Source organism: Mya arenaria, chromosome 13, assembly GCF_026914265.1.
Source record: "Mya arenaria isolate MELC-2E11 chromosome 13, ASM2691426v1".
Lineage (NCBI taxonomy): Eukaryota > Metazoa > Mollusca > Bivalvia > Myida > Myidae > Mya > Mya arenaria.
Window position 1 is genome coordinate 40,641,168 of NC_069134.1, and position 12,762 is coordinate 40,653,929.

A 12,762-nucleotide genomic window follows, 5' to 3' on the forward strand; every position below is an offset into this window, starting at 1 on the left:
ATACGTCGCTCCTGTATATATATATATATTACACCCTTATATAAAAACTTTGCCCGTTAGGAACTGTTTTCACGTCTCCGTAAATTCATCCTTTAGGTATAGTTTTAAATTGAAAGTGCATGTCTTAGGCTAAAATAGAATGTGTCTGTAGGACATTTGTCACAAATAAGGGGCAGCAAGTTCAAATGTTTGGATATTAAGTTGCATCGCAAGGTAAACATGTGTATTTTTGTCTTCTTCAGGGGCCATAACTCAAAATAGAAGGAACCGAGTCAGATGAAAAATGGATGATGCACAGGCTCTTATAATGATAAAGACTCATGCATTCCATCAATTGTACTATTTCACTCATTTATTTCCACATACAATACTTTAATCGTGTTCACTCTAAACTTGTGAAACGCCTAAAACAAAATATCGAATGAATTATTATTTTCCCCTTATAATGAAGAACGTACCGTAGCCTTGTGGGTATTCATTTTCTTTGAACGAAATCTACAAGACTGTTTCATTTATTATGCAAAACTCGATAAAAAACGATTTTCCAGCACTAACATTGTTGTTGTTTTCATGAACTATAATGAAAATGTGTTTGTTTTTCGTAGATATGGAATATATCTAACCGCAATGAGATTAGTTTTAACACGTTCACTCGTGCTTTGCAATAGTGAAATATTCAAACTAAAACAGTTATACTCCATATCTACTTAAAACAAACTAACATCCTCTATAACTCTAACCGGACCAGGCTGAGCCTTTACGGTAGTATCCGGTTCGTCCCGGTACTCCATTGCTCACTGGATACGTCAAGAGCAATCGGAACTCCTCGGCTAGTATCAAGATATGTCTATCTCGAAGCTTGCCGGAGATGGCCGAGTTGCTACGATTGACGTCAAGAGCTTAAACTAGGTCAGTGATACAACAAAAGAGTGCTTATTAAGGATTGCGACATTTAGCGTTGATGTTGAGACAAAAAGCGGCAGTACAATTTTATGCGACATTTGGCGTTACAAATGCAACATATACAGAGGTTTTGCGACATTTAGCGTTGGTTGCGGCATTTAGCGTCAGCCTTTCGACATAAATCGTCAAGTGCGAATTTAGCGTTGGTGCGACATTTAACGTTGCTAACTTCATTCAAAATAACTCCAATTATGCATAGTTTGGTACTTATATTTGATATTTTATGCTTTAACATAATAACATAATGATATGGCAAGGTATGCAGTCAATGATTATATAAAAAAATAAATAATTTGATACCCTTTCCTTCTTTCTTTTGAAAATTATACAAATGTCGAAAATTAATAAGTGAATCTGATCTGTGAAGGAACTCTTTATGTACTTTATATGTATATGACACACATAATTTAGTAGAAATATTTCCCTGGGGGTGGGATAACCTACAAAATATTCCAGAAACTCTCTTCAATATTAATTAGATATAGATTATAACCGCTGAAATGTCTTCCCCAAATTTAGTTCAGGTTTTTAATTCATACATTTTGTACTATATAATAGTAGGTAAAACAAATGTTATCTTATTTTATTTTGCATGGTAACTGTGTTATTTTTTATGAATAACGCGTTCAAGGTTAGACATTGGGGACCTACTGTCATTTTCACAACAATACACGAGGAAATTATAGCGCTCAAAGACTTTGTACGTTGATGATGTAGACTTAGATTTGAAGTCCAATCTCCAAAATTATCAGCAAACACATACATTGATCATAATGGAAAATCTTTCTGGAATTAACCAAGTTATTAACTATCTATATACACAGATTGTTATCTTTTGAAGTGATCAGTTTAAGGAAATTGGCCATTACATGTTTCATAAGTGAAAGGGCAATATAAAGACCATGGTAAAGTGATAATTCATTAGTTGTAAATAGTATCGATATGAATGCAATCTAAATTATATATAGGAAAAGAATCGTGATAATAATAAGTTTTTATGTTACACATTCACGGTGGAATAACTTCATTTTAAGTTCAATCAACATGGCTTCAGTTCATAAAGAGGTATGTTATTCTTGAATGTATTTTTTGTAATAAAATGATATTATTACGTGCTGGTTTATATGGGTATTGAAGCGAAAAATACATCTTGCGTTCTGAATGTAAAACAGCCCATTCTTTTGACACCAGAGGGCGCAAGTTCGGAAGGTTATTCATGTTGAGTATACTTGTTGAGTATTGAAAAACAAAACAATTGAAGAAAGTTAGTCATGAAGTAAGCTATAAAGCTAGCTAGGGTAAGATAGCTAAAATAAGAACATTTAACTAACATTAATGAATAAATTGATAACTGACTGACAAGAAATTCGGAAAAACATAACGTTGAATGTCACTTTACACCAACCAAGATACATGAAGGAACTTTCACGAAGCTAGCATACCAGTTGCCAACATAACGAGTTAAGGATGCAATAACGCAAGATGTAAAAGTAACAAGGCAAGATGTACAAGTCAGAAAGCAAGATGTAATTTTTGCCTCAATACCGTTCCATAGGTTTTAAAATTTAAAATTTAAATGCAACGGATTTAATATAGTATGTACAGAGAATATATAAGATATAATACAAACATACTAATAAGTATATGGTGGTAGTCATTGTACCATGTTTAATTCCCTCACATTCTTTTGCAGGGAACTATTGTCCCTAAAAGCCGCTTTTCGCCCGAGCAGGCGGCGGTGGCTCTCCGAACGGCCATGAAAGGGCTTGGTAAGAAATACATAGTAAATATAAGCTGAGTATGACAAATCGTACCGTGTCAAACGATTATCAGTGGATCTGACTGACAGATATTAAAACATCTATATCATTAAGTCTTTTATATCTGTGTTTTGTACATTGAAATATTTTTAAGGAGTTCAAATAATACTTGCCAAGAAGGTTCACCATGATAAGGTGGAGTGCCAAGCACATGACCAAGGTGTGTACCTCTTAAGTCAAAGTCACGTTTTAAAAAACGACCATTAACTTAATTTTAAAATTAATAAGTACCATTTAAATATGAACAAACAAATATGTTTTCCATCATCATACAGAAGAGAGATGGTGCCCTTTGAACGGCTGAAAATACGGACAACCGAGCGTTTGCTTGCAATACTCTTGCTATTACGCAATATAAAGCCAACCAGTTAATTAGCCTTGCGGTGGATCCGTGGTCTAGGGGTTCGACCCCAGTCTGCCACTAAAATACCAATCGTCTAAATTGTAGTCATAATAATTATGGGAACTATGCTTCAACAAAAACCCTACCTTAACATGACAGAAGATCTATATATTCAGAGGTGAATATCTTGCAGGGACAAACGAGGCAGAAATAATCGATGTGATGTCTACCCACAACAACCAACAGAGGCAGGAGATCTTGGCCACCTTCAATAGCATGCTTGGAAGGGTATTGTTTCAAAGGCCACTAGAAATTCATCTAGCGATACTCTTGTACAAAAAGTCAATTTTCTCCAAAACAAAGATTACTTGATCATTGAAAATTTTATTGATCTACTGGGCAATGAAAGTAGTGCATTTGACTGAGTAACTGCGCATGCGTTGATGTCACAAGACGTATAATCGTTTTGTTTACTAAGTCGTTAACGTCATAAACGCTACGGCGGAAGGCAATATTTTGCTTCAAATGAAGACTTTAAACAAAAATAACTATAATTTATTCACCATTTTAAATAAAACAAAGCGCAGTCTACGCCGCTTACAGAGCCCCACATTTGGTCTTTTACTAGAGTTTGATTGAGCCTTAAGTTTCTTAAAACACTTCAACAAACATATTCATAAAACCACCGCCTGATGGAGCACTGTCAAAACATAAGTTTGGGAAACACGTTTGTCCAAGTGTTTGATGAAACTAATCACCTAATCAAACTCCGGTAATAAAACAAAGGCGGGGCTCTATGAGAGACATTTACTGCCATTTTTTTCATTTAAAATGGTGAAAAAAAAAGAAAGTTGTCTTTGTTTTAAGTCATTATTCGAACAAAATGTTGCCTTCCGATTAAACATTTATGACGTAATTTATCACGTGGTATACACATACTGGTTTCCGCTTTGTTAATAAATTGCCACTTTTCCCCTTATAGGATCTGCGTGCTGACTTGAAATCAGAACTTTCGGGCCGGTTCTTGGATCTCGTGCTGGCTCTGCTGGAGCTGCCAGTCAATTACGACGCCAAAGAGCTTAAAGCTGCCATAAAGGTTCTATTTATCCTAGACTTTGATAGTGACTATTGAACAAGATATTAATTGACAATGAACAAAGGCAAATTGTTATCGATCATGATGGTGTAAGTGCGTTACCATGATATTAGTTGCTTTTTCGTCTTCGGCACATAACATTTAATTAGTTTTTAGAATAAAACGTATTTCGGCGTAATACAATTCCCGAGAGCTTATTCGATCATTGTTTCTTTATTGGTGGTAACGTTGTTCAAAATGTGCCAGCTTGCATTGTTTTTATGTGCCGAAGACAAACATTTCTCCCACCTCAGATGAGTAGATCCAAAATTTTGACCATGCTAGAAATTCTTATCTTGCCCACGGGCAAAGATACAACAAGTACCCGTATGTTGTTTTAAAACAATTATTAAAGTCAAATGAAATCTGAACCGTACTCGCATAAATAAAAATGCTAATTGTGGTTTAAAGAAAACAGAAAGATAAACAAATAAGTATGCTTACAGGGTCTGGGAACAGACGAGGATGCCCTAATAGAGATTCTGTGCTCCAGGTCCAACGCTCAGATACTGGCCATAAAAAAGGCCTACAAAATATGTAAGTCAATGCTTTACCCCAACACTTGACCTTCGGACCAAAGTAAGCTTTAAAGCATCTTTACTACTAGTATAATATTCATGTGTTTTGTTTATTGGGATACTTTACATTTAGATGTCATACTAGTCTTGTGTTGTCAATAAATATTAATTATATTGAAGATATGGTTCATTTAGACAACTAATATGCAATTTCCATTTAAAGACAACTTATTTCCTTCATGTGTGGATTGCATGTATAAAATTGTGCTGTCATATCTATGTAGATTACCTGGTTGCCGTACTGCTTATACATCTCGTTTACATGGCTATCATTGTTCTGTACGTTTCTTTTTTATATGTCATTTTACTACACACTGTTGTAATAATTATCTACATTGAGGCATCATTGTTTCCATTGTAATTATAATTGTGCCATTTTCCTGTACTTTCAGACTACACTTTTGCCGTTGTAATGTACATGTACGTTCAGACTACACTTTTGCCGTTGTAATGTACATGTACGTTCAGACTACACTTTTGCCGTTGTAATGTCACATGTACTTTCAGACTTTTTTTAAACTGTAGTTTCAATGTGCATTTCATATATATGCAGTTTTGCCTTTATACTGAACAATAAGTCTATAGGGCACCGTGTATTTACATATAGGCTATATGAGTATATTATGCTGTGCATTTTATATGCAGTTTTTCATTTAGTCTATATGGTACTGTGTATTTACATATAGGTTATATGAGTCTATTATGCTGTGCATTTTATATGCAGTTTTTCATTTAGTCTATATGGTACTGTGTATTTACATATAGGTTATATGAGTATATTATGCTGTGCATTTTATATGCAGTTTTTCATTTAGTCTATATGGTACTGTGTATTTACATATAGGCTATATGAGTCTATTATGCTGTGCATTTTATATGCAGTTTTTCATTTAGTCTATATGGTACTGTGTATTTACATATAGGTTATATGAGTCTATTATGCTGTGCATTTTATATGCAGTTTTTCATTTAGTCGATATTGTACTGTGTATTTACATATAGGTTATATGAGTCTATTATCCTGTGCATTTTATATGCAGTTTTTCATTTAGTCTATATGGTACTGTGTATTTACATTTAAGTTATATGAGTCTATTATGCTGTGCATTTTATATGCAGTTTTTCATTTAGTCTATATGGTACTGTGTATTTACATAAAGGCTTATGAGTCTATTATGCTGTGCATTTTATATGCAGTTTTTCATTTAGTCTATATGGTACTGTGTATTTACATATAGGCTATATGAGTCTATTATGCTGTGCATTTTATATGCAGTTTTTCATTTAGTCTATATTGTACTGATTATTTACATATAGGTTATATGAGTCTATTATGCTGTGCATTTTATATGCAGTTTTTCATTTAGTCTATATGGTACTGTGTATTTACATAAAGGCTATATGAGTCTATTATGCTGTGCATTTTATATGCAGTTTTTCATTTAGTCTATATGGTACTGTGTATTTACATATAGGCTATATGAGTCTATTATGCTGTGCATTTTATATGCAGTTTTTCATTTAGTCTATATTGTACTGTGTATTTACATATGGGTTATATGAGTCTATTATGCTGTGCATTTTATATCAATTTTTCATTTAGTCTATATGATACTGTGTATTTACATTTAAGTTATATGAGTCTATTATGCTGTGCATTTTATATGTAGTTTTTCATTTAGTCTATATGGTACCGTGTATTTACATAAAGGCTATATGAGTATATTATGCTGTGCATTTTATATGCAGTTTTTCATTTAGTCTATATGGTACTGTGTATTTACATATAGGTTATATGAGTCTATTATTCTGTGCATTTTATATGCAGTTTTTCATTTAGTCTATATGGTACTGTGTATTTACATATAGGTTATATGAGTCTATTATGCTGTGCATTTTATATGCAGTTTTTCATTTAGTCCATATGGTACTCTGTATTTACATATAGGTTATATGAGTCTATTATGCTGTGCATTTTATATGCAGTTTTTCATTTAGTCTATATGGTACTGTGTATTTACATATAGGTTATATGAGTCTATTATGCTGTGGATTTTATATGCAGTTTTTCATTTAGTCTATATGGTACTGTGTATTTACATATAGGCTATATGAGTCTATTATGTTGTGCATTTTATATGCAGTTTTTCATTTAGTCTATATGATACTGTGTATTTACATTTAAGTTATATGAGTCTATTATGCTGTGCATTTTATATGCAGTTTTTCATTTAGTCTATATGGTACTCTGTATTTACATATAGGTTATATGAGTCTATTATGCTTTGCATTCTATATGCAGTTTTTCATTTAGTCTATATGGTACCGTGTATTTACATATAGGCTATATGAGTATATTATGCTGTGCATTTTATATGCAGTTTTTCATTTAGTCTATATGGTACTGTGTATTTACATATAGGTTATATGAGTCTATTATGCTGTGCATTTTATATGCAGTTTTTCATTTAGTCTATATGGTACTGTGTATTTACATATAGGCTATATGAGTCTATTATGCTGTGCATTTTATATGCAGTTTTTCATTTAGTCTATATTGTACTGATTATTTACATATAGGTTATATGAGTCTATTATGCTTTGCATTTTATATGCAGTTTTTCATTTAGTCTATATGGTACTGTGTATTTACATTTAAGTTATATGAGTCTATTATGCTGTGCATTTTATATGCAGTTTTTCATTTAGTCGATATGGTACTGTGTATTTACATATAGGTTATATGAGTCTATTATGCTGTGCATTTTATATGCAGTTTTTCCTGTATACTGTACATTTAGTCGATATGGTACTGTGTATTTACACGAAGTCTACATGAGCCTATTATACTGTGTATTTTATACGCAGTTTTTCCTGTATACTGTACATTTAGTCTATATGGTACTGTGTATTTACACGAAGGCTACATAAGTCTATTATACTGTGTATTTTATATGCAGTGTTTCCTGTATACTGTACATTTAGTCTATATGGTACTGTATATTTACACGAAGGCTACATGAGTCTATTATGCTGTGCATTTTATATGCAGTTTTTCCTGTACACTGTACATTTAGTCTATATGGTACTGTGTATTTACACGAAGGCTACATAAGTCTATTATACTGTGTATTTTATATGCAGTTTTTCCTGTATACTGTACATTTAGTCTATATGGTACTGTATATTTACACGAAGGCTACATGAGTCTATTATACTGCGTATTTTATATGCAGTTTTTCCTGTATACTGTACATTTAGTCGATATGGTACTGTGTAATTACACGAACGCTACATGAGTCTATTATACTGTGTATTTTATATGCAGTTTTTCCTGTATACTGTACATTTAGTCGATATGGTACTGTATATTTACACGAAGGCTACATAAGTCTATTATACTGTGTATTTTATATGCAGTTTTTCCTGTATACTGTACATTTAGTCGATATGGTACTGTATATTTACACGAAGGCTACATAGGTCTATTATACTGTGTATTTTATACGCAGTTTTTCCTGTATACTGTACATTTAGTCTATATGGTACTGTATATTTACACGAAGGCTACATGAGTCTATTATACTGTGTATTTTATATGCAGTTTTTCCTGTATACTGTACATTTAGTCGATATGGTACTGTATATTTACACGAAGGCTACATAAGTCTATTATGCTGTGTATTTTATATGCAGTTTTTCCTGTATACTGTACATTTAGTCGATATGGTACTGTATATTTACACGAAGTCTACATGAGTCTATTATACTGTGTATTTTATACGCAGTTTTTCCTGTATACTGTACATTTAGTCTATATGGTACTGTATATTTACACGAAGGCTACATAAGTCTATTATACTGTGTATTTTATACGCAGTTTTTCCTGTATACTGTACATTTAGTCTATATGGTACTGTATATTTACACGAAGGCTACATGAGTCTATTATACTGTGCATTTTGTCGAGATGAACATTTTGTCATTGCAATATACAGTAACACTTCGCAGCTACACTGTGACATTATTCTGTCCACTTTGGTTTCAAAAACACTGATGCAATTGCATTGTGCATTTTGGCTTCCTGTATAGTGTTGCCCTGTACTGTAAATTTTGGCTGCAGTCATATTGTGGTCATTGCACTGTTAATTTTGGCTTCATGATCATTACTGTTACTGTACTGTACATTTAGATTGCATGCACTTTGTAACCACTGCACTGTACGTTTACACTTAATGGACATTGTTGTCATTGTACTGAGAATTTTAGTTTTATGGACATTGTAGCCATAGTAAATACATTTAGGATTCTTGAACACTGTTGTCATAATGCTTTACATATAGGCTTCTTGAAAAGTGTTGTCATTGACTGTATATGCAATATTCGTGAACATTATCGGCATTGTACTGAGCATTCATGTTACATGACACTTAAGTTGCCGTTTCAGTTTTTATTTAAGCCTCATAATCATTGTTGACTTAAGATTGAACATAAAAAATCATAAATAGTATATTTATACTACATTGTTGCCATTTTGCCGTTCTATCATGCAATGCGGTCACCATTTTATATTGTATATTTAGTCAACATTATTTGATATGTTGCTCCTGTTTTATACATATTTACTTTATGTATTTCAAATTGGTGACATTGTATTATTCAATGAGTTTATATGTACAATACCCTATTGTACAATATACGATGTTGCTGCCGTCCTACTGATTATACTTATCTACTTTTTTCCAGTGTACCAGAGTGACCTAGAAAACGACATCGTTGGCGACACAAGCGGTATCTTTAAGCGCCTACTCGTCACACAGCTGGCCGCCGGAAGGGATGAGTCTGGGACTGTGGATCCTGCCATTGCAGCACAGGACGCTCATGATCTAAATGAGGTAATTCGGCGCTTAGCATTTTAATGTGATATATTTTGACATATTATTTAATTTATTTATCATATGTGATTCATATTTTGAACCTCTCACGTTTTACACAGCCAAGATTCGAAGATACATCGACCATCATAATATTCCCGGGTCACAATGATATTTGTATGGTTGTGTAATAAAACAACGTTGACCTAAATATGTTCAAATAAACAAAAACAAAATAATAATACTGTTTTGTTCTGGGTTTTTTTTGTACAGTGACGAATACTGTAATATACGGTATATTTTCAGTTAAATCCAAGTGTATGTCCATGTACAAATGTCATCTGGTTTTGAAAGTAAACCTCTTTTTAACTGGATCAAATATTGAGTCACAGCTTGTGTGAATGCTTTGGATTTCTCTCTGAAGGCTGTTACCAACAAATTGGACACAGATGGGACCACCTTCAACCGAATATTTTGTCTACGGAGCTACCGTCAACTTAAGGCCGATTTTGATGCATACCACATAAGTTATGGCAAGGAAATTGAAGATGTCATCCGCGCAGAGACCAGTGGAGATTTAATGGAAGGCTATCTAGCCATAGGTGACACACGTTAAAGTAGCATTTACAAGGACTTGAATAGCCTTCATTTATCAAATATTTATGTCTTAAAACTATTACTAAGTGAATAACATTAAGAAGTAACAGAACACAGACTGAACTTGTCACAAGTATTTTTTCTGACGTTAAAACTATTTTTTAAATCAAATCCAGACATTACTTATGATGAAACAACATTAACGATTCTAGCATCATTGTTCCATTCCTGAACATAAATGTTACCTACTTATATCAGTGAGAATCGCCAAGAACCCACCTGCGTATTTCGCTGAGCTGCTGTACAAGTCAATGAAGGGGGTCGGTACCAAGGACTCGACTCTCATCAGAGTAGTCGTCACCAGATCGGAGGTACATCTGATTAAATCACTTATATATTCACTATTTATCATCGGCAGTAAAAGTAAAATGTCGTATCTCATGTAATACAAAATGGTGTCATTGATTTCACGATATAATGTACAATATTGCGGTTACAATTGGCAATGAACTGTTCGATATATATATAGTGGTCTGCTAACAAATTACCCTGCATCGGCTGTTACAAAACATTGACCAAACCCTCCATCGGAAAAAAAACAGTACACGGATTTCACTCACCATTGGTTATAACAGTACACTGATTTCCCCTACCATTGACAATAACAGTACACTGATTTCACCTACCATTGACAATAACAGTATTGTTATCAGGTGGATATGGTTCAGATCAAACATGCGTTCCAGCGGCTGTACGGCAAGTCGCTCCGCTCCTTCATCAAGGGCGACACGAGTGGAGACTACAAGAAGTTGCTTCTAGCTCTGTGCGGGGCCTCAAAATAAATGACGATTAGATAAAGCGCTGTAAACATACACTGGACACTTTGAAATCGATTGTTAGCAAGGGCATGAGTTGTTAGGTTCACATTACTATACAATCAACGATCATCATCGTTTTCCATATCGTTTTCACGTGTTTCTGTTATAAATCTGAATCTGGTAATATTTATTGAATTACACCAGAGTTAATGGAACTATGTAATGCAATGAACTATATTTTGATATTTGCTGTAAATTACTTGCCATTTATCATTTATTTGTTAGATAACTAAAGGTAACCGCTTTTTGTTTCTTACATATTATTTTTATAATTGCTACCAGACGCAGCCATACAAAGAAGGGTTATTTCATCTTCATCACATTATTTTACAAAATACCTGGCAAACTTGTCTTTTCAGATGAGTCTTTTTGTAGAATAAATACAATCTGTCAGCACAGATCATGTGATAAATAGGTTTTAGGAGTTAGGACCGTCATTATTAAAGTGACACTCTTATTCAAAATCAATACATACACATGCATTACAAACATACGTTTTGAGTGATAAACCTTTAGCTACTTACTAAATAATGCATATATGGAAAATATTAATTACTGATAACGAGATTGTAACCGTGTTTTTAAAAGCTGAAAATGGAAAATATTAAATGATTGGTGAGTGTTAAAAAATTTACAGTGATCTACTATCGTATCATAAGGTAGAAATACCGTGTTTTCTTCACCTTTCTTCCAAATTAAACCTGGTATCCTTCATAAGAACCATTTTTTCGACATTTATTCATCATTTTTAGCACATTTAAACAATTGTATGAATTGTGGTAAATCTTATTTGGGAGTAAGAGTGCATCACTAAGAGTATTCTAAACAAGTATAATTATACCACAAAATATAAATACGGACTTCTCTCTCATCATTGTATTTTACGTAACTATCTAGTATTACATGTAATGTACCTACTTAATTATTATTAAACTTGAATTGTGTGTTGTGTCACGACTAATTAATTATCCATTGAATACCAACTATACAATCTAAGGTACATAATTTTATCTTTTGCATTGCGTCAAATAAAGACAAGAAAAAGGTTGATGCATAGCATCAAGTCGGCGCAATGAAATTAGAAGAAAAACGTGCATGCAGATAACCAAAAATGGTTATTATTTCAATGATAATATTTTTTTATGTTGGGTGTACATATGCTCGAAGGACATAATGGTTAATAATATTGTTACAATAGTTTAAGCCCGGAATTATAGATATTCTGATTATACCCCCACAAACGAAGTTTGAGGGGATATATAGGAGTGAGCTTGTCGGTCGGTCGGTCTGTCTGTCGGTCTGTCGGTTTTCATGGTTTCCGGACGATAACTCATGAAAGGCTAGACAGATTTGAACAATTTTTGGTACACAGGTGTAACATCAGAAGATACAGGTCAAGTTCAATATTGGGGCTGGTTGGGCCAAGGTCAAGGTCACTGTTACTAAAAATAGAAAAACGGTTTCCGGACGATAACTCATGAAAGGCTTGACAGATTTGAAAAATGTTTGGTACACAGGTGTAACATCAGAAGATGCAGGTCAAGTTCGATATTGGGGCTGGTTGGGCCAAGGTC

The 12,762-nt window shown here is 33.4% G+C and overlaps 1 protein-coding gene across 1 annotated transcript; it reads left to right on the forward strand.

Moving 5' to 3' along the window:
• The first annotated feature begins 1,737 nt into the window (after positions 1–1,737).
• Positions 1,738–12,126, forward strand: LOC128214355 (annexin A13-like). The gene is made up of 9 exons (XM_052920776.1): positions 1,738–2,028; positions 2,657–2,732; positions 3,320–3,414; positions 4,109–4,222; positions 4,708–4,798; positions 9,586–9,734; positions 10,138–10,315; positions 10,569–10,681; positions 11,024–12,126. Exons 1-9 carry the CDS (start codon positions 2,008–2,010, stop codon positions 11,150–11,152), a joined length of 966 nt encoding a protein of 321 aa, XP_052776736.1. The 5' UTR covers positions 1,738–2,007; the 3' UTR covers positions 11,153–12,126.
• Positions 12,127–12,762: the final 636 nt, after the last annotated feature.